Source organism: Toxorhynchites rutilus, chromosome 3 (assembly GCF_029784135.1).
Source record: "Toxorhynchites rutilus septentrionalis strain SRP chromosome 3, ASM2978413v1, whole genome shotgun sequence".
NCBI classification, from domain to species: domain Eukaryota; kingdom Metazoa; phylum Arthropoda; class Insecta; order Diptera; family Culicidae; genus Toxorhynchites; species Toxorhynchites rutilus.
In genome coordinates, this window is record NC_073746.1 from 317,834,001 (window position 1) to 317,857,014 (window position 23,014).

The 23,014-nt window shown below is 40.0% G+C and overlaps 2 protein-coding genes and 1 long non-coding RNA gene across 3 annotated transcripts; 2 read left to right on the forward strand and 1 right to left on the reverse strand.

Moving 5' to 3' along the window:
* Nucleotides 1-5,593: 5,593 nt before the first annotated feature.
* Nucleotides 5,594-7,298, reverse strand: LOC129777368 (uncharacterized). The gene is made up of 2 exons (XM_055783609.1): nt 6,589-7,298; nt 5,594-6,527 (listed from the first exon to the last, which is right to left on the reverse strand). Exons 1-2 carry the CDS (start codon nt 7,213-7,215, stop codon nt 5,694-5,696), a joined length of 1,461 nt encoding a protein of 486 aa, XP_055639584.1. The 5' UTR covers nt 7,216-7,298; the 3' UTR covers nt 5,594-5,693.
* Nucleotides 7,299-7,438: 140 nt separating this feature from the next.
* LOC129780148 (uncharacterized) lies at nt 7,439-8,633 on the forward strand. The gene is made up of 3 exons (XR_008743841.1): nt 7,439-7,700; nt 7,771-7,874; nt 7,939-8,633. It is a non-coding gene; the product is annotated as an uncharacterized LOC129780148 (long non-coding RNA).
* A 2,226-nt stretch (nt 8,634-10,859) lies between these two features.
* Nucleotides 10,860-19,864, forward strand: LOC129774476 (uncharacterized protein K02A2.6-like). Its single transcript, XM_055778218.1, has 6 exons — nt 10,860-10,941; nt 13,966-15,323; nt 15,468-16,251; nt 16,311-16,610; nt 17,181-18,392; nt 19,752-19,864. Exons 2-6 carry the CDS (start codon nt 14,883-14,885, stop codon nt 19,862-19,864), a joined length of 2,850 nt encoding a protein of 949 aa, XP_055634193.1. The 5' UTR covers nt 10,860-10,941; nt 13,966-14,882.
* The last annotated feature ends 3,150 nt before the right edge of the window (nt 19,865-23,014 follow it).

Consider the following 23,014-nt stretch of genomic DNA (forward strand, 5'->3'; position numbering starts at 1 on the left):
CAACGTTTCACTCGAATGTTGGACTCAAACATTTGGCTCGATGAATCGACAAATGTTGTGACGAATGTGCTGCTACACGGTGAAGCGAATGTTCGATTCAATGCACTCGGTCCAAACATTCGGCGAGTATATGGATCGAATGTTTATTGTTTTTATTTACCATCAAAAACGTTAGGAAACTGGATGACGATGCGAGTATTGAAATTGCTGCCGTAGCAATTGTACTGATATCGAGCTGTAAATTAAAAATGCTTGAAATCAACATTATTAAACTGCAATATATTTTGAATTTTATGAATCAATTTCATAGTTCCTTCATCTAAAACTTGTAAACAAACCAATCTGTCAAAGATAGATTCGGACGAATCGTGTAGCGGTGTATCGAATGTCATCGAGTGCCAAATCAACGAATGACAAAAATCCTTTGACTCGTGCCACTCGCGTTGGAAGGTAATCCACAACGAATGGATTACCTTCCAACGCGAATATTCGACACTCGACATTAGAGGTTCGTAGCTCGTCAGTCGACTACACGATGCGTCGAATCATCGAGCGTCCAGCATTCGAGGGTGTTCGTAGCATCGTGTAGCGCTGGCTTTAGATTTTTGATTTACTTACGCTTTCAAATTATTTACTCATTTGGAAAATTGCCTAGAAAATTTACCTCAAAATTTAATTTTGTACAGATTTAGGCGAGCATATGTTTTGACTCCGCCTGGGTCTGTATGAGATAAGACCCTCCGGGGGAAAATATACTCAAGCGGCTTAGATAGGAAACCGCAACAGAAAAATTCCCCGGCTGGTAATCTTATCTACTTGAACCCGCCTTTCGGGTGTCAAACATGTGAAACACGAGGCGAGAGTACTCGATAGGGACCACCAAAGGGTGGTGATTTACGATAGGCGTAAACATGCGCGAAGCGCACTTATTTTTTTTAGGACCCGTCCTCTTCGGCGCACCAGAGATAAGCGCGAATGACGGGAGAAGCATAGGGCCACAAACAAGTGGAAAAGGTTCCATGTGGTAAATACAGATAACCGATGTGTTTCGGTTATCTGAGTAGGAAACAGCTGGGAAAAAACCCACGCTGAGAAATTCGAGGGCAGATAACCACGTGGTTGGTTATCTGTGAGAGTAGGAAAGGGAGATTGTTTTTCTCCTTCAAAATTGTATATATAGTCAAAGTCAGTTCATTTCAAAGTTAGTCCAATTCAGAAGTTCATTTCTGTAGTTCAATTCATATGTTCAATTAAAAAATCCATTTCTGTAGTCCAATTCTAAAGTTAAAATAAACTTAGTTCGTTTAAATAGATTCAAGTGAATATCTGTATTTAAAACCAGCAAATTCGTTAAATCCGAAATCTCTCACCAGCGTTGGCAACCGAGGCGCCACGCCACAAAAGGTATACAACCAAACAAATCCCAAATCCAAAAGCAGACTACTTGCTTCAATTCGACGGACCGCACTGGAGCCGGCTGAATTTGAAGTTTTGTGGCTGCCCTAGCCGGGATTTGTTAAAACAAAGGGGCTTGTCCCATTAACAAAATAAAAGTCTTGCTAGGCAAGCATCTAGGGGAATAATTCCCTTAGATTTTTTACATCCGTACTGTGGCGATAAAAAAGGTTTTTCAAAGTAGTGCACCGAGATGCTATTTTCATAAGTTTCGAAACCTGGGAGTGAAGTATGATTTTGTTCATCGATCCATTAGGAGGTATCGTAAGACTTTCTCGTTGGATGGTCGGATAAGTTCCGACAGAAGACGTTAAGCAAGAACTGAGCGAGTAATTAAGATAGTCAGAGAACGAATTCGACGAAAATCACAACGCTCTGTACGTAAAATGCTTAAATGTGACCTGGAATGCGAAGCTTTCATGAAATGTAAATTTCATGGAGTTTCAAAGAAGAAACGACTTGGAAGGGCATCTTTGCTACTATCACGGCATGGAGGACGAGACTTCGTCTTTTCGATTGAAAAGTGTTTGCAACATTCTCACAATTGTACAAAACAACAATTTATTGGCTTAAAGTTCGAGAAATATCCCAGACAATGACAGGAATATTCCACGCGGCAATCTACCACTTGTTTTATCGAGAAAACCGTTAAAATTAACGCTTTATATTATAAAATGGATGTTTTGCAGATTGTCACAAAGCCAAGCATGGAAAAATTGTACAGAAATGATTATTACGTGTTTCAGTAGGATGGAGTGCCTTCGCATTCTACGAATTCGGTTCAAAGCTGATATCAGGCAAATTTGACTGACTTTTTGGCCAAGATGAATGTATTCCTCGTTCACCACACCTAAACCCCTTATTATTTCGTATGGTAATATTTTTGTATTATAGTGAATTTCAACACTTTGGCTCGTTCGTCACTTTACTTCTATTTCGGAAGAATGTCGGGAGTGAGAATTTAACTCGTGTCCTTTAGCGTGAGAGGTGCGGATGTTAACACTACGTAATACTTATGACAAACATACAACTGTACTAGCGTTGTACTTCGAAATTTGTATGTCTGCCACCATGTACAGCGCTAGAACCATGCAAGCAACTCGGTACAATCGCTGTATGTGTACCGACCTGTTTCTCCGTTGTACATGGCTACAGATTGTCAATTCCAACTGTGCGCAGCGCCATAGATGGGTAGTGGTGGGTAGCATGAACAAGCCGAGTCAGAACACTTGGTAAACATTCTTTTCTTTATTTGACTTTATCTTGAGATAATAACTCAGATTGAAAACTTTTTTGTTGTGTTTGATAGTTGAGACGCTAAATAAAAACCTTTTTCATTGAAATATGTGAAATTTGGTCAAATTTTTGGTTGTCAGTTTGACATACTGTACAACGTACAATATTAATACAACTGTATGTCTATCCATGATATAAATCGCCTCCACGTATGGTAATAAATGCTGTCGAAGGTAACTGAGCAAAAGATGTCTACTGGTAGAAGGACCATAACTCTCCGAATTCGGGACGAAATGCCGATGTGATTCATTCATGATGTCACCAACAAAAACACTGAATCAGTTCGCTAACTAACTGTGTTTAATTTAACCTTTGTATAGTGAATAGGTAAATTAACAGAATCATAAGTAACTTATACCTTGATCTTATGACTTTTTCAATATTACGTCTGTATCTTTATTTCCATCTCGTTCGTTTAGATGGCTTCTGTTGAAAAAAAACCCAAATGAAGTAGTTAGATTTGTGTCATCCTCATTTTCTCCCGATTTGAAACGTCGTAAGCTGACGTGAAATTCTCATAACTTTTTATTTTGATTTTTTGTTTCCACGTAATAAAATCAATGATAAAGTTTATTAATAACTCTGGAATACTTTTGGTCTACCCTTCAAGAACGAAATTACTCAAAGCAGAATGAATCGAACTCATTTGATGCGTGCTGAGTATTGAAATACAATCGAATGCGACAAAACAATAGCCACTAGCCACAATATTCGTTGTTCATACATTTTTTTAAATAAACTTCACAACCTCAACGTAAGTTTAATGAAACGCGCTATACAACAATATCAATTAGAAAAAAAAATAACCGTTCAAACATTGTTCAAAATTATGTTATGTGTTTTAGTTTCATTCAATATAATTGTGAAGACATTTTATCGTACCATGGAAAACATCTGAAAAAATCACCTGGCATCTATGCTTATAATACACTTAACTTGAATCGAGTTTTAGTCCAGTGTTTCTGACTTTCTGAAGGGTTTGTTTTTGTTTTTCCGACGCTTGGTGTCCAATACACCAATACATTGCAAACAGCATTCTATGTTTGTTTACATTTTTTATGAACGGAGTTTATGCTACATCGATTCAACAGCTGATCATTTGTTTTTCATAATTTCGTAGAGAATGATAATGCTTTGATGATGGTGTTGGGTACAAATCAATGAGTACATATCGAGGTGAAGTAGTAGGCGAAGTATATTGGTATTTGCATGCAAAATATGCATTTTCAGTGAAGTTTGGATTAATTGAAGTTATTTTCTCAGATCATACACCCCAACATTGAGGCCTTTAAAAATATCAACTTCGTGTTGTTAAAATAATGAAAATTCGTTTGTTTCTATAAACGTGGGGGAGTGAAAAATGGCACAAATGTTCACTGCACGCTGTCACATTCTCTTCATAATCAGCGGGAACTATTAGAAAATGTCTGCTTTTAATTGATAAAACAATCACTGAAAGCAGCACATTCACGTGGATGTGGTAGGCAATCAAAGATAAATAAAAAGACTGAGGTCACGATTTGGAAAATAGTTATGGCTATGTCGCTCGAAACTGTACCATCTTCATTACCTTTTTTCCAGGACATTGGGTACAAATCGGGGGTCGACATAAAGGAACACTAACAAGGGATAGTGCTCCCTTGGCCGAGTGGTTAGCGTCATAACTAACATGCCGGGTGTTCGGGTTCGATTCCCGTTCTGGTCGGGGGAATTTTTCGTCAAAGAAATTTCCTCCGACTTGCACTGTGATCACGCGTGTTCTAGAGCTTGCCACTCAGAATGCATTCAAGGCGTGTTATTTGGCATAGAAATCTCAACTAAGTACTAATAAAAATGACGCAAGTAATACTACGTTGAGACGGCGAAGTTCCTCTAGGAACGTTAGTGCCATTGAAGAAGAAGAACTTTGGGAGTCTACGCGGCCCAAATATATGCATTGACAGTGATAAATTGCAGCTCTGAGCTAATCTCACTCCCACTTGCAACTGTCCGTTTTACCCCACCAGTACAATTATTTCAATAATTAAAATTTTCAACTCAAAAATGAATTTACTTTTCCGTACATACCTAATATAGCATCTCTGTTAACTCACAAACCAAAATATAGTCATCAGCGAATTGAATTTTTATATTGAACCACTTAAAATGTGCAATATCGATGTATGATTTTCGGTTTTTGTTCCCTTTTCCACTTTTGATCAGTATTCATTGCCATACGGTGGCTTAAATATTATAGAATAACATGTAGAAGATGTTCTCATTCGCATTCTTACTTACACCCCAAACAATCATAGCCACTTTTCCGCATATCACATTAACATCTGCATTTAACACTTTTTCGCTTTCTTCATTTGCAATTCTCATCACAACACAGGTAAGCTAAATGCTTTCGCTTGTGTTGTAATAATAACTTTCAATGGGATTTCCTTATGGAAATTTTGCTGACCCCTAACTAACAAATTATATAACTCCGGCTGAACGCTAATTACGATGCGCCAGCTGTCCCTACATTTCCCATTATGCGACCTTCAATAAATTAACAACAATAAATATAAAACACGTCGCTCGGTGCTATGTGTAAACACGAAATAAAATAATAAACCTCACGGGTAGGAAATTATGTAACCGTATAAGGCTAGCTCGTAAGATTATTGGTAAGCGACAATACTGTCCATTTTAGAAACTCTAACAGTGAACACGGTATTTTCTCTGTCGAGTATCCGAAATCCGTGTACCCAGTTTATGTAGCATAGGACTACATCGTTGAGTACAGCTCAACATTTAGTTGGCCTAAATGTACCTCAAGGCAAAGTAAGCCAATAAACCTCAGAATGCTACTGGCTGATAGGAATTTTTATTAAAATTAAAACATATAACAAGTTTTATAAATATAGTTCATATAATAGAAACTGTACCAGAACATGAAGTCGACCTTATTTTTTTCAGAAAAATCGCTGTCTTTTGATCCGCTGATAATCAGCTATAGTGGAAGACGATCCGAGGGGTCTTCCGGCTGTGCTCAAGGGAGTATACGGCTCTTGCAAGCTGGCCCGATGTTCCTCCATTCCATTTTGAACAATTGCCCCGCCTGTTCGCTTTACCTTCACTCGTTGGATGAACCCTCTACAACCATCGATGTGGTTACCGAACAGCTTCCTCTTCACGCGCTCTTGACAGATGGGACATTGCATATCATAGTTGTCTCTAGTCAGAGCGACGCATCGGTTAAAGGTTTGCATAAACTTATCCGCTGCTTTGGTATCCTCCGAACAGGATCCCTCATCATCTAGAGAAACTGTTTCGGTCGTGGCTGGTATAATCCTTGGCGTTCCGCTGGTTAAATCAATAGATTCCTTCGGTGGCAAACGCGTTTTATATCTGCCACGAATGTCTTCACGCTTTGGTTTCATGTACTTGACGTTAACCGCATAGCGTGTTGATACTTCGTCATCACTCATTTTACTCATTTCATAGATTTTAAAGAAAGTGCCGCCGCAATTCTCGGAATGAGCCTTCCACCATTCATTCTGCATTCCTGGCTCGCCTTCGTCTGAACGGACGATCCCGTGGAATGGCTTATAGTTATGGCAAATTCCTGTACATCGATACCATTGCGTTCGGCACAATGTGTTCATATTGGTAAGCCGATGACTGAACGAAATATTTGTTTGGAGTAAACGGTTCAAGAATAGCATTATTCGGCGAAAATTCGCGCCATGTCCATTGCCGGATTCCTTGACACCTTCGAGTTTGAGATAAGCGTGAATCATTTCGTGCTTTATTTGAGAAAGATACAATTATAGGTAAATATAATCATCTACTCATGTTTCATCTCACCAATAAAATGCTGATAACTTCAATCCTCGGTCTGAGCGTTAGCAGAACCTCATTTAACGCGATCGTGTACGTGCCTTCGGCGTCGTTGAAATTTCTGTTAGTGCATTGCTTTCCAATCGCTTGACTCCAGATTACGTTAAAATGTTTCGATTTGAAGCGTGATTGAAATACCACCTCATCTAAGCGTTGAAACATTGCTTTGATATCAGGCATTGGTTCTATAAACTTCCATTCGAAATTGTTTTCCGGATCAACGTATGTCTGTAATTCTTCAATGAAGTATTCGTCCCCGTTTAGGTCCGCTTCTTGCGCACGGAAAGACTTCGTTCCATGTAGGAAATCTTCGTTCTCTTCTTTTACAGCAGCATTTGGGGATAGTCTATTATGACTGCTACCATTTGATGCCTCCGGAACATCCACAGCCAGAATGACATCATCGTCATCATCCGAGAGCTCCACAGCTTCATTTTCAAAACGTTGCTGAAGTGCCACAGCCAGTTGGTAGTCGGATTGATTCGTAACATCCTCTTCGCCGGAACTTATCTCCACCAGCTCTCGGTCGAACTGATCCTGGAGTTGGCGGGCCAGAACCAGATCGGGATCCTCCAAGTCAATTATAGTAGCCATTTGTCCTGATCAATTTCAACGTTTAAAATACTTTGACACAACAAAATTAGAAAAAAACATGTAAAAGCATGTAAACAAACGACGCGCAATATCGTTCAAGAGTTGCCAGTTTTCAATTAAAATTTCAGATTGGATATGGTTCCATATACAGTAGAGTCCGATTACCCGCGAAAGTGAGCGGCTCGGTCATCGAAATCGTGGAATCAAGGTGTCTATATATAATATAGCCATATTGGAATTGCTGTTGGTATAGTTTACAAACAGACTGTCGCTTATACAGATTTGAGATGCTTCACAATCGAGTTCGGAAGCTAAGCTTGCTTTCAGTTTATGAACTATCAGTTTTGATACAAGTGGTCTTCAAAGAAAAGTGTTATTGTATAAAATGCAGCAAAGGGAGCGAAGTATCGCTATGGTTCGATACGGCAAATCGGAATGGAACCAGAGAAATTGTGATTAGTTCGATGCTAATCTTAACGACAAGGGTAAACTATTGAATAAAATGAAACATGAACTATGATGCAAAATTTTATCTATTTTCAATTATAACATTAGGAAAAGAGAAAGTCCTAGCTGCCGTCAAATCTATTACCGAAAAGTTCATTCGGATAAATAAAATTTCGCTGGGAAAGTGAGATGGCGTTTGTTAGCAACAACATGTAAGTTTATTAGGAAACCACATAATTGCAAGCAAATTTTTTTATTCGTATGCATTTTCAACAGTGACCAATGTAGCTTTTGCTCTAACACATGCAATGAAGAATTTCATCACGAACAGGACAGTAACGGCGACGGACAATGTCGACGCAGCTACTTGCAACACTTGCGGAAAAACAATCGGAAATTCACTGGCGAAAGCACTTGCTAAAAATCACTTAATGAATGTCACTTGGGTATAAAAAATGTCACTAAAGTGTTCAAAATATCAATCACTTGTTTGGGATATGTTCTGGAAAAATCTCTAAACTATGCCCTCTGGGCGTCCTAGCTTTTGCTAACTCCTATTCACGGAATAAGAAAATTTTTCTTTTTACATACCGAAAGTAGAAGCGGGCAGCGGGATGGCGGGGAAATGAAAAACCTTCAGGCAGCAATTGAAGTCCGGGAATGAGACCTCTAAGGCCGCTACAGCGGTTGTACGAAGCGAAGATTCTCCTTCCTCACCTCCTATTCTGATGCGGGTTGAAGAGCGAAAAAATGGCGCCAAAATCGCGCGTCTCTGGCAGGAAAATGATGCTAGAAAAATGGGTGCGAACAGCGGGATACACAAGGGGCAGTAAAAACTGCCGGTCCAAGTGGCCAATCCAACCGGACCAACTTCCTTAATGGCAGTTGGGGGCGCTTCCTTTGCTTTCGTCATTACAATTTAAAGATGTAGAACCCTAGGTTGATCACTTGAAATGTAGTATTATATTATAATGTAAACCAAATTGAGAAATAAAAAGAATTTAAGTGAAAAAAAAGCTTTAGTCATCATTTTCTCTCGAACTACCACGAAAGCAGCTCGTAGAAACGCACCAGCCACAGGAGGAGTGAGGAAGCCACATCGCTACAGACCGGGATTTGTCGTCTTGCGTGAAATTCGTCGCTATCAGAAGTCGACCGAATTGTTGATCCACAAACTACCTTTGCAGCGTTTGGTTCGTGGAATTGTTCAGGACTTCAAAACCCACTTCCGCTTTCAAATTTTTCCGCCGTTATGGCACTGCAGGAGGCAAGCGAGGCATATTTAATTGGTCTGTTCGAAGATATCAATTTGTGTGCTAAGCCAGGCAAAACGCGTCACTGGATGTCCTTGGGCTGGCCCGTCGTATCCGAGGAGAGCGTGCTTAAACAGCCGCGCTTCCACTTTCGTCATTATTACCTTAGCTTATAATCAACGGCCCTTTTCAGGGACACAAAATTAGATGAATTAAGAGTTCAAAAAAGTTTCTGCAGACCGAACTGAAAGGAGTTATTAGCGAAAATCGTGGTGTCAATGATAATTCGATAACGATGGGTGCCATCGACTATGGATTTGATAATGACGAATACGAAATATATGGTAGTGGATATTTCCCATATCGAATAAATCACTTTGATGAAAGCTGCGTTATAAAATTATTTGTGTACGAATGTCGCTACACTTTGTCGTTTCTAATTGTTGGGAATGGGCAGTATTTTTGCTGAGTAATTCCAAGGAGGAATCTATTCTTTCTTTAAACGTTAATCATTCTGCTTCGGATCAACGGAACGGTATGATAATCATTTCATACAAAAAATAAAATATCCAAGAGTTATACGATTGCTATTTATTGAAGCCACGCAAAACGCGTCACATCATTCCCAAGGACATCCAGCTGGCCCATCGTATCCTAAGAGAGCGTGCTTCAACAGCCGCACTTCCGCTTTCGTCATTATTATCTTAGTACTTTAGCATATAATCAATGGCTCTTTTCAGGGACACCAAATTTATGGATTAGAGTTCAGAAAAGTTTTTGCAGGCCGAACTGAAAGAAGAATTTAGCGAAAATGGTGGTGTCGATGATAATTCGATACCGATGGGCGCCATTGAGTAAGCTTCGATAAAGACGAATACAAAATATATGATCTGCCAATCTCCTTCCAACCTCCGGCATCTCTTTCTACCGTTTGTCGTTTTTCAATTGCATTTCTCCTCTGCAGTCGGACCTAACGGAGCATTTAGCGAAATCCGAAGTATCGATGATAATTCGATACCGATGGGTGCCATTGACTATGGATTTGATGGTTGTAGAATAGATATAAACGTAATAATAACATTGTCTCGCCCCTGGTCGGAGGAACGAATGAAAAGTGACTGCAAGAAGGGACGAGCATCTTCGTGTTGGTTTCAGAGTAGTAGCAAACGTCAGCAATAGAGGTGTGCAAATCAGCTCATCATGATGAACAGCTCTGATCATATCAGCTCATCTAAATGAGCTGTTCTTTATGAACAGCTCTTCAGCTCAGTTGTCAGTGCCGACTTTCAATTTGGGTCCCAAACTCGATAGCCACGAAGCCAGTTTGAAAATGTTAAAATTCAAATGAAATTTTTCACACCATATTATTAATTACTTGAAACACGTATTCCAGACTATTATTTACAACAGACTCGGCGAGTACAACATTTCCGACATTATTACTGAGGCTTTACATTACAATAGAAAGTTTTCTTCAAAAAAAAAAAAATCTTATGAGATTTTTGCACCGCCTGCAAACAAAGTGTTTTTCATTGAAATAGAATACTCATTTGATACACAGAAGTTAATTTTCATTAATAATTTGAATTTTAAAAACGTGTTCATTCTGCCTGAGAGCCAATTATTATTTTTGGCGCCCCCTAAACTGGTAAACAAAGCTCAATGCCGTCAACGCGAATATAACAGTTGAAAAGACGAGGGACAAATGAAACTAAACTGATGTCTTAACACGAAGAGCGAGAGACGGTCAGTTCATTTGAATCTTACAGCTCACACACTCTCTTCAATTCTACAGCTCTTTTCTCTCCTTCATCATCATCAAAGTGAGCTGAAGAGCTGTTTGATTTTTTTTGCGAGCTGTTCCGCGTCAACTCACTTCAAAGAGTCGATTCTTCGGAACAGCTCATGAGCGGATGGCACATCTCTAGTCAGCAACAACGGACGTGTTTCATTAGAAACACAAGTTCTACGATCGCCAGCTTCAAGGGTGGACTCTACAATTTGGCGCAGCCGGTACGATTACATGGTGAGTATATTTGCAGCAAGGTTGAAAATATAAAGCGTGACTAAGTGAGAAATGATGGACTGAAAAAGGAAATGGCGGTTTTGACGTGGGACTACGTCTAACCGGAGTATATGGGGGGTAAAATGAAAACCTAAGCAGGAAAAAATGAAAGATTCCGAATGCTTATAACTCGAACATTTCTTACTGGATCGGAAAGATGTTTGCATCAATTGATAGGGAATATTTCTACGCTTCTATCGCAATTAATAAAATGTTATTTTGCATTAGATAAACATTCGAATAACTGTGAAATGTTAAGCGTTATCTAAACGGCATAACAGTCTCATTTTGATTGGTCCGATCTACGATTTCCCTAACACAGCCAGCAAACCCAAGCAGCCTTGGGTAAATCAGCATCGCAAATACATGTAAGTCGGAGGCATTTTTGGTTCGAATGAAATGTGTTTCTCTAACACAGAGTTCAAATCCATGTAGCGTGGGGAAATCGACATTGCAAATACATAAAAGTCGGGGGAATTTTTGTTCCGACTGAAATGTGTTTCCGCAACACAGACTTCAGAACCAAGGTGTCTGAGGAAATTGGCATTCTAAATTCATGCAAGTCAGAGGCATTTTTGTTCCGACTGAAATATGTTTGCTTAACACAGACTTTTAAACCAAAATGTCTGGGAAAATCGACTCTGCAAATAAATGCAAGCTTCGAGTACTTTTGTAATCGCTTGCCTTTGTGCAAACTAGAATATGTTTCCTTAACACGGTCTCCTAAACTTAGGAACCTGGGAAAATCGTGCAGACACTAGAGACGAATGAACTTTCAAGTTTAAATCATTTAAGGCTGATTTAGACGATGCCAGTCAGCGCTCTAGTTGAAGTATCCAGTGAATAGAGAACAGACACTCTGTTCCAGTTAGAGGCCAATTACTTGTTCGATACTGGTACAAATAACTTGAACCGAGTGTCTGTTCTCTGTTCACTGGATACTTCAACTAGAGCGCTGACTGGCATCGTCTAAATCAGCCTTTATAATATAAAAAGTAGAAGTTGAAGTTTTTGATTCATGCAAGTCGGGGGTATCTCTGCATTTCTTTTGCACTCCGCAAAGTGTTTCCTAACACGGATTACAAAAGCGGGTACGAACACAACGCTTTGACTCGGTTATTCATTATTGTATTGAAGGATATCCCTTCATATCTTCCGCTTACTGAATTTCTACGCATACCATTTGATGATTAGGCAAAATGTTGCTAACCATTTGCTGCGATAACGTCTATTGATTAAACAATATGCGTTCGACATACATGTCAAAATCGGAACTGAGTGCCTGAAGTTCATAAAATCAAGCAAATTTGCGGTTCGAGAAATACGTACACTTGAGAGATGCTACCAACTTCAGACGGAAATGTAAAATAAAATAATCGTTTGATAATTCTCCCGTTCACATATTTTGTTCTAGGCATCATAGCAACCGTAAAAGGACTGTCATTAAATTTACTTGTAATGAAGAGCATTATCTATCACAATGCATGGATTGACCTTACATGACATTATACAATCTTTTTACTCACAAAGCAAATATATTGAATTCAATTGAATTCGGGAATTGTTTCATTCCATCAAAAATTCAATCAATACAAACAAATGATTGATGAGCTACGGCAGTCCCACGTTAACCTTGCGATTATATCATAGATATAACCCACCCTTTTTTTCCCTCTGATCAATTGTGTTTCGTGACTTCAGCTATGCGATTTATAATGAGTGATATAACTTTTTGACGTAGGATTACGTCTTTCGGGAACATATTGGGGTACAAATTGAAAATCGAAAATCGAGCGCACCGTAAAAATTGTCCAATTTCAAATGCTTATTGCTCAGTTATTTCATGATGGATTAATGAGATTTTTGCGTCAATCAATTTCGGCACTCCATAACAATTTTTTACATTGGATAAAATAGTATATGTCATGAAACTAACTATCGAACAATTGAAAAATCTCAACCCTTATCTTAACGGAAATACCTACTTCTGATTGGTCGAAATCTACGACACATGCGGCGAGTCCCTAACAGAGACATCAAAACCAAGCTGCCTGGGGGAAATCGGAATTGCAAACACATGAAAGTAGGGGGAGCTTTTGTTCCCATCGAAATATGTTCCCTTACGGAGACATCAAAACCAAGCTGCCTGGGGGAAATCGACATTGCAGATACATGAAAGTAGGGGGAGCTTTTTTTCTCACTGACATGTATTCCCTAACAGAGATTTCAAATCCAAGGTGTCTGAGGGTAATCAGCATGTAAATACCCTCGTGGCCGATAGTTTAACTAACGACGCGCACAAATGGATAGTGCTCATTGTAACTAGTGTGGGCATTGCTGATTGCATACATGCTGGCGAATAAGTTGGGAGCGATGAAGTGTTTTTTTTTTATTTTCGTTCCAATAAGAAGCTTTCGATGGGTTGATTGAAGAATGATGTTTCAATGAACTGAATAGAACTTATGCTTGATAGAATAAAATAAAATTTAAATTTGGAATTTTTATGTTGGTTGCTTCGTGAAATTTCATATCAATGACCGATCATGTATTGTAAAATTTTTAGCACAACTGTAAAAGTAAAATTGTATATGGTAGCTATTGTGTTAAAATGACTTGAAATATGAAACAATTTTTTTTCTCCCAAGGAAAGTTCATGCGACGAACAAAATTGGAAAAATGAAGGAATATTCGAAAAAGTGATTTCACATATGCTCTACATATCGTATTGGGTGCTGTTAGCCTAATTGAAATTTGCATTGAGGCAAGTAGCATCGTGTTCCGTTGGGTTTAAAGCGAAAAGGAAATGGGTTGTATAAACACTCAGAAAATAAAAAAATATATAAATGAAATTACCTTTTCCATTTCAAATATATTTTCTCTATACTAAAGTAACACTTCATTTCTGGTGAGAAAACTTGTGTTCGATAATGATAATTATCTTATATTACATTGATGAGCTTTTTTTTCTTAATTCCATCTATACAGAACATAGGAGCCATCTCGTCCAGGACCACAGAGGGCGTCTTTAGTACGTGATACGCACCATCTAATGACTAATAACCATCTTTCTAGCATTATCACTCGAATATGGACACTGGTGGAGTGAACAAACAATACCTAACAACCAGATAAAACGGACCCAAATCATTATCGAAGAGTTTAACAATGTAATTCTTCAAACATATCAAAAATCAGCATGCAGCAGATAGCCTAACGGAATCCTACGTCAACTATGCGGTCGTGTCTTGGACACAACCCTCCTGTGACTTTTTTTCTCTTCAAGAGATTTTTATTGGTTTTATACGGTATACACGAGAGGAGAAAAGATGCGGGTCCGGTTGAAGACCGTAGCGCCAAACAGAAAAGCAAATATTAATGTAACTAAAAGGCTAGTTTAATTAGAAAAGATGCAAGACCGGCTGAAGACCGCAGCGCACACAAATAAAGAAGAAAAATCAAGAAGATGCGAGACCGGCTGAAGACCGCAGCGCAAACAAATAAGAAAAGAGCGAGAAGATATAACACCGATTGAAAATCACAGTGCATACAAGAGGAGGAAATTTAATGATCAGAGAATTTATTACCATCTTGCACCAGTGGCTGGAGAAATCTATCCAGAACCGGCGAAAGTTCCATTCGCGCCACGGGAGATTCCGGAGTACGACAACGCTGTCAAGCGTCTCAATGCCTTCTTCGTTGGAAAACGCAACGAAAGGGTTGAACTGGAAGTTTTCCGTTCTCTCCGTCAAACAACTGAAGAGACGTTCAACCGTTATATTTTGAGATTGCGCACTCAGGCTGTATGCTGTAACTTCGGTGACCGTGAGGAAAAAGAATTGTTGCAACAGATAACGGTGGGTGCACTGGATGAGAGGGTGAGAGATAAAGGCATCGAAGGAAATATGGATTTAGATGAGATCGTAAATTATGCGATTAATCGCGAGATCCTGCTGAAGCAGAAAGGAAAAATGCAGCCGTTCAGATCCGAAACCGATATGGTGGCTTTGGTCAAACAAGATTGGACAAAGAAGATGCCAAAGAGGGGATATTCGACACAATCGTTCAAGCGTGATCGGAGATTGGAAAATGCTGGAAGAACAGAATGCAGCCGTTGTGGATCATGGCGACACCATCGAGAGTCGGAAGATTGCATCGCCCGAAACGCTTCGTGCAACAAATGTGGGGTCCAAGGTCACTTCGCGAGGAAGTGCAGAGTTGGTCGGAATGAGCCCTCTGAAATCCGATACTCTTGGAAAAAATCGGAAACGGCTAATGCTGTGCGGGATGGAAGTGCCCAGGGATCAAGATCGGAATATCCGTCCCGTTTTGACGAGAATAAAGAGGTAGAATAACCTTTTCTATTTTATGTTTCTTATTTTATATTCTTAACACGAAGATTAACTGAAACGAACGATTAATTTGACATAAATAAAGCTAATCAAAACTAATGTTAACATTTTGTTCTTTCAAATTATTTGCTTTGCCAGGCAAACACAGCACATGATGGAACAATTGTGGGATTTATTGATCAACTGCCGGTAGAGTTTCTGATTGACTCTGGGGCGTCAATCAACACTGTTACCGAGCAAGTCTGGGAAAATCTTGTGGCTAGCAACGCCAGATTGTTTAAGAAAAAATTCAAATGCGATCGACAATTCACGGCATATGCTTGTCAGGAACCACTCCAGGTTCTGGTGATTTTTGAAGCCTGGATTACCATTAATGAGACAAAGCCGAAAAGTTATGCCGAGTTTTTCGTTATACAAGGAGCACAAAAGTCTTTGCTCAGCAAGAGAACAGCGGAGGAGCTCAAAGTTTTAAAAGTAGGATTGGCGGTTCTGAGCATCGTACAGGATAAAGTGCCATTCCCGAAATTCCCTAACATACAACTTAAATTATCCATTGATCGCACTGTGTCTCCTAGGAAGGTGGCTTATTTAAAAATCCCTGTAGCAATGGAAGAAAAGGTAAACCAGAAACTTCAACAAATGTTGAACACAGATATCATTGAACCTGTTTTTGGTCCGTCCGAGTGGATCTCGCCAATGGTTGTAGTTCCAAAAGGAACAGATGATATCCGCTTGTGCATAAATATGCGATATCCCAACCAAGCGATACAGCGGGAACATTATCCATTACCACTCATTGATACACTGTTAAACAAGCTGAAGGGAGCGGTTGTATTCTCCAGCATTGACATCACCTCGGCATACTATCATGTAGAATTACATCCAACGTCACGCGAAATAACAAAGTTCATGACGGGAAGAGGTCTCATGCGGTTCAAGCGTTTAATGTTTGGTATCAACTGCGCACCTGAGATATTTCAGCGAATATGCGAATGTGTGAAATGTTTGCTGGTATTGAAGGTGTTGTGGTGTATATCGACGACATTGTTGTTTGGGGATCAACACTAGAAGAACATGATGAACGGTTACAAAAAGTACTAAATATTCTTGAGGATAACCGGGCAATGCTAAACAAAGAAAAGTGTGTTTTTGGCGTGAAAGAGCTCGAAATACTGGGCTTCAAGGTAGGCGTGGATGGAATCAGCCCAACGGATGCCAAAGTTGCAGCAATCCGGAACTTCAGAATGCCAGAAACAAAGGAGGAGGTCCGAAGCTTCCTTGGTTTGATCAATTTCGTTGGACAGTTCATACCGCATTTGTCATCAAGAACAGAAGCCCTTCGACGATTTATTAGAGGGGAAGTGGAATCATTTGGTTTAGAACAACAAACAGCTTTTGATGATCTGCGCAACGAGCTTTCGAACACCGTACAACGTTTAGGATTCTTTGACCCAAAGGACCAGACAGAGCTATACGTTGATGCATCCGCAGTGGGTCTTGGAGCTGTTTCAATCCAGAGAGATATTTGGGAAAAACCAAGGATTATCAGTTTCGCATCGAAAGGTCTCACTAAGACGGAGAGGGTTTATCCGCAAACACAACGCGAAGCCTTAGCTATTGTTTGGGCTGTGGAAAAATTTTATGCGTATTTATTTGGAGTGCACTTTACTGTGTTTACTGACCATAAAACACTTGAATATATATTTAACGGAAAACATCAGGAGGGGAAGCGAGCTTGCTCTCGGGCTGAGGCGTGGGCGTTGCGGTTACAGCCTTATGATTTTAAAGTGGTACATGTGTCAGGATCCGACAATATCTCTGATATTTTATCAAGATTATGTCCGCAAACAGATGCAGCATTTGATGAATCTTCAGACCATTTTGTTTGTGGGATAGGCGAAGGGCCGTCAGCCATTACGCTGGACGACATTCGGAAGGAAACAAATCTTGATGATGTGCTTAAAGAAGTTGTAGAATCCATTAAAACGCAGGTGTGGCCATCAAGTTTGTGCGCTTATCAAGCTTTCTCTAAAGAATTGGGGGTGATTCAAGGCGTTGTAGTAAGAGATGACCGAATTATTCTTCCATCAAAACTGCTACAAAGAGCATTAGATATCGCGCATCGAGGCCATCCAGGAGTAGTTTCAATGAAACGAAATCTCAGGGAGAAAGTGTGGTGGCCCTATATGGACCGAGATGTTGAGCATCGTGTACAAGAATGTGCGGGTTGTGTTTCAGTGAGTTCACAAGGATCACCGGAACCAATGCACCGCAAAGAAATGCCGAATCGTGCATGGCAGGATTTGGCTATAGATTTTTTCTCAGCCAAGGAATGTGCGACGTTCTTGGTACTGGTTGATTACTATAGCCGATTTTTATCTGTCACTGAAATGAAGTCTACTAATGCAAGAAAAACTATTGAGGTTTTGGAAAGCGTGTTTAAGGAGCACACATATCCAGAGACAGATAGAACTGACAATGGACCTCCGTTCGCTAGCGAAGAGTTTTCGAACTACTGTCTCAGTAAAAATATTCGACTTGTACGCAGCATTCCGTACTGGCCCCAGATGAACGGTTTGGTTGAACGACAAAACCAGGGGATCCTGCGCACCTTGAGAATTGCTCGCACAATGAAGGAGGACCGGGGAAAAGCCGTTGAGGAATATGTATATTCGTATAATACTACACCACATTCAGTCACCGGGAAGTCACCGATGGAGTTGCTTACTGGACGACCAGTGAAGGACCTACTCCCATCACTGAGAACCGAACCCTACTGGAATCGTGATGAGGAAACACGGGATAAGGACATAATCAGGAAAATGCAGGGTAAACTCTACGCCGATAAACGTCGGCATGCTAGAACGTCAGAAATTGTTGTTGGGGATACCGTTATGATTAAAAACTACGAAATTGGAAAATTAGAGACGGCCTTTCGACCGGAGAAGTATACCGTGATCAAAAAAAGTGGAAGCGACGTGGTCGTACTAAGCGAAGACGGTGTCAAATATAGGCGACCGATAACTCATTTGAAAAAGTACCCAATTCTGGACAAACAAGATGGTTTGAAGCAGCTACAATTCGAAACGGATTCTGATTCAGGGTCAGCAATTGTACAAGATCCAACTCGGAGCTCGGATCAAACTAAATCTCCACCCATCAAGCGTCCAAAACGAACAATGAAGGTGCCAGCACGATATAATAAAGAATTGTATATATTTTTTTCTCTATTTTTTCATAACAACCGAATTAAAGACAGCTTTATCTATTTATTGTTTTATCTATGGGCTAGATGAGAGATGTAGAATAGATATAATAGATATCATTGTCTCGCCCCTGGTCGGAGGAACGAATGAAAAGTGACTGCAAGAAGGGACGAGCATCTTCGTGTTGGTTTCAGATTAGTAGCAAACATGAGCAACAACGGACGTGTTTTATTAGAAACACAAGTTCTACGATCGCCAGCTTCAAGGGTGGACTCTACAATGGTGAAGAGCACGATATGATATGGTGTAGTGGATATTATATTACATATCAATATTTGTTTACCAATGCTACAATCGATCATCATTATTGGGAAGTTGGAATTGTTGGGAACATACATTCCTGCTTGGCGTCCGGCGATAGAATGAGGCCAGGCGCCATCATCGCTTTCTTTATATAGTCATATAATCTACGTTGTAGCGACCGCCTATATACATAATCTCTTCTGCGTTCCCCACTCGTCTTCACCTTGTCCCTACGTTTCGCCCGTTCTTGTGGTTGCCTCTAATGAATAGCTGTTTGCTGCGATAGCGCAGACAAAATGTATGGGAAAGTAGGGATTTCTTTCTACCAATTTTGAGCTTTAAATGAACTGAAAAATAGTAATGAAGAGCACACAAGAAAATTGCTGAGGATATTTCCTATTAATTCGTGTATTCGGAATCAAAATCCATCGTTAAAGAAGGGTCGCCTCTATAGCGTGGTTCCCTAGCGTTTATCATGGAAGGGATAGTTGTTAGTGGGAATGGTTAAGAAAAATCAGGATTCACTGCGGTAAGTGATGTGATTCTAAAAACGAAAACTCTCAACTATTCGGCGAAATGAGACCTGAGAATAATCTGAGAAGGTCACCGAGGAAAATCTTTTAAACTCGCTAAAACTGACTATGTACTTCGATGTTCGTCACTTGTACTATCTTTCAGAATATTATTCAACGACCAACCGATTTTACATGTTAACATATTTTTCAATTGTCACAACTAAGGTTATTTTGGGCAACCTGAGAAGGTCGGCAAGAAATTATTTAGCATTTTTCGATTCAACGATATATTTTTAACCTGATAAGGTCAACGAGAAAATCCCTCCGAAATTGCTCGAATCGACAATATATTTTGTGATTCATTACTCGTATTATGTATAAAAAATATTTAAACGCAGCGGCTGAGATTATCTCTGGTCAACCTGACAAGGTCACCGATGAGACTCTTTACAAGGCAGCCATTAAGATTCCTGAAATCGACACCATCAACCTGAGAAGGTCATCTAAGTAACTCCTTTAAAGTCGGTCGAACCGACGATATATCAAGATATATCGTCGGTTATCCTCGGGCAGCCTGAGAAGGTCACCGATATTTTTTAGAATCTTTTGAACCGACGATATATTTTGTAATCCATCACGCGTAATACATTTTGACATATTTTTCCACAGAACTGCACCGGTGTGGCTAAACCACCCGCTCGCCCCAAGAAAATCGTTCGCCTCGAGCAAACAAAATAACCTGCCTTCATCCGTCAGTCAACGCACAGTCAAATTATGTTATCCAATCAAATACTTGACTGTACACCAACGAAAACAAACAAACCATCCCGCTCGTCCCAAGCAGACGAGTCCGAGTGGGGAAACAATGCAACCACACCAATACAATCCCATGCAGCTGCTTATCGTTTACGACCGCACACCAACCGTATAGCCACGCTCTCACACACAATCGCAGCCTAATATTAACTGACACTATCTCTCTCACACAAAACCGAGAGACTCTCCGCAAGCGATGCGCATTTCGGACAGCTTTCGGAACAGTTATTGAAATTGCAAATTATTAATAGTACTTAGCTGGAATTAGCTGGGTTTCTCGATATAGTTGGGTTATCGTCCTGCTGGCAGAATTAGTGTGTTAGTGAATTCCTTCCTCGATGTATTGCTACTGATACAAAAACCATGCACTGAAATGTTGGCTACCACTCACACGCACACACAACCACGGGACACAAGAGAGTGAAAAAAACGACGCCAGAAACGAGTAAAATTTGCAACCGAAAACTAAATAATAGGATTTGAAAAAAACTTTTCACTATAACATGATAAAAATGTATAATAGACACCGTGATCAGTAACCATTTTCCACGATAATTTTCACTTAAGAACTATTTCTACCAGCGAATTGAGCCGAGACAGGTTAAAACACGATACGCTACCCCATCGTTAAATTAAAGAGGTATTAGCGTTCAAAAACTGAACATTTTTCTAAATCGAAATATTGAAATGGGCCCCTATATTGAAAGGTTAGACGTAGTCCTACGTCAAAACAAAAACGGCAAATGAAAGTTATAGTTCGGCAGAAAATAATTGTTTGCGCATTGGAATGCATTGAAATTAAACCAAGTTAAAATAATATAGATTTCGTTTTAAAATTTAGAATTTTTGACCAGATTATGTACCAATCGACGGAATATAACATCCGATGGGACGCCTTGGGATAGCAGCTCATATAGCCGTTCCCTCACAGCTTCCAGCTTCTATGGACTTTGCTCGAGGACAATCTGATTGGCACCTGTTGGATCACCGTGTACGGATGCTGTTGTACCTTGCAAGCTTCCAGCATGAGGATAGTGCGTCGCGAATTGCTTTCGGACATGGCGGTATTTTTTTTCACTAGCTCCGAAGAAATGTGTGAATTTTCTTTCTTCCCGATGAGTTGAAATGCAAATAGTCAGACAACTTTGAAATCAATACAATAAAGAACGGCATATGGTTATGGAAGTTACAGTTTCTGCAGAGAATTATTTATTGCGTATTCGTATACATTTGAATCAAAGGTAAAACCATGTAAAATGATATATATTCTGATTAATAATTTTTCTCATCGAATTTTAGAGCGGCAAGCGGTCGCAGGAGGTTAGTCATCAGATTCTAAATACCACACAACAACGACGCGGTTTGACGGTTTACGCGATGTGACGGTTTACCATTTGGAGAAACGTCGTTTTGTGAACGTATTTACCGATTAATGGATCATTTTTTGTTGTATGTCCGAATAATCGCGTCCTGGCTACAGGAAACCGACAGGGTGTGGTTCCCATCTACAGGGTGTACAAGAATCTGAAGGAAAAATATCCCTCACTCGAGGAAACCATTTAGAACCTCATGAAATTGAGCGGATGAATTGCCTACATACGAGTTGTTGGCCAGAGCATCTCAGACGTGCCAAATACGGTCAGGTTGACACGCCTGAAGAGTGGCAATTTTTTGATGATTTCCCGATGATGAAGTCAAATCTTGAAAACATTACGCTGCCCGGCAGCAGTTTCTTAGTGGTTCGAAATCAAAATGGCGAGGTTCCTTTATTTAAAGTTAAGTATTACCAGAATGTGTAGTTGTTAACTCGTAGTGTAGTTAATAAACGTGAGATGAACACAAAAATATGTTTTTTTCATAAAACGAAAGAAAATTCGATCTCGACTCGCTCAAAAATCATCCATTTATATTGAGGAGCACCACGAATGCTTCCAAATGGAATATATTTTTGCATCCTTGCTGAATCAGGTGTCCAGGCAAAGTTCAACGTTTGCGCCTTCAGACTCATCGCAATTTTCAACCAGATTCTGTACTATTTATCGGAATATAACATCCGATGGGATGCCTTGGGTTAGCAGCTCGTATAGCCATTCCCTCACCGCTTCCAGTTTCTGTGGACTGGAGGACATTCTGACTGGTGATTTCTTGGAGGAATACATGGTTTTCGGCATCTCTTCGTTCACCTTGAATGGATACTGTTGTACCTTGCAAGATATAGACATGAGGGAAGCACGTTGCAAATTGCGCTCGGACTCAGAATAGCTCAGAATGAATTTGTAAACATTCTTTCTTCCCGATGTGCTGAAATGCATATACACTGTTACACTCAAGAAACAAACAAATGAAAATGTTACATTCAAAATTTTAAGAATTTCCTCCTCAGATGGTACTGGCACTCTGATTCCCAAGCAACGACTTCTAACCGCGGTTATTACTAACGAAGAATTGACGCACATAATCAATCTGCACATAGACACATACTTTTCCATGGTTCTTCTCAGCGCATGCTGGGCATCTTTGTCAGCTGTGGAAGACAAGACAAGACGATCGTCTTAAATTCCCTCTGTCCGCTGGGATCAATCTGCTGCGCCTGAGCAATTTTTTTGATCAAATCCGTCACGACAACCGTCATACATCCCGGCATCCGATGGATTCACCTCGATGTCATGATTTCCATCTTCTGGTACGAGGCCGTTGTGGAATTCACTATTTCAATGCGTTGCCGTTCCACGCCAGGTCCATAAAGTTCCCACAGTAGACACATGATGCGAGTTTTCTTACCGGCCCGGGAAGACCGGAAAACATGAGATGCGGGAAGTCACCCTGGGAGCAGAGATTATTTAGA

Excerpts from the sequence above, each read along its gene's own strand:
- LOC129777368 (XM_055783609.1), bottom strand. The coding sequence starts at position 7,215 with ATGGCTACTATAATTGACTTGGAGGATCCCGATCTGGTTCTGGCCCGC. Across the intron at positions 6,528-6,588 it reads AAGTTATCAGCATTTTATTG|CACGAAATGATTCACGCTTA; the intron begins GTGAGATGAAAC and ends TCTCAAATAAAG.
- LOC129774476 (XM_055778218.1), top strand. The coding sequence starts at position 14,883 with ATGGATTTAGATGAGATCGTAAATTATGCGATTAATCGCGAGATCCTG. Across the intron at positions 15,324-15,467 it reads GTTTTGACGAGAATAAAGAG|GCAAACACAGCACATGATGG; the intron begins GTAGAATAACCT and ends TTGCTTTGCCAG. Across the intron at positions 18,393-19,751 it reads AATTCTGGACAAACAAGATG|CGGCTGAGATTATCTCTGGT; the intron begins GTTTGAAGCAGC and ends ATTTAAACGCAG.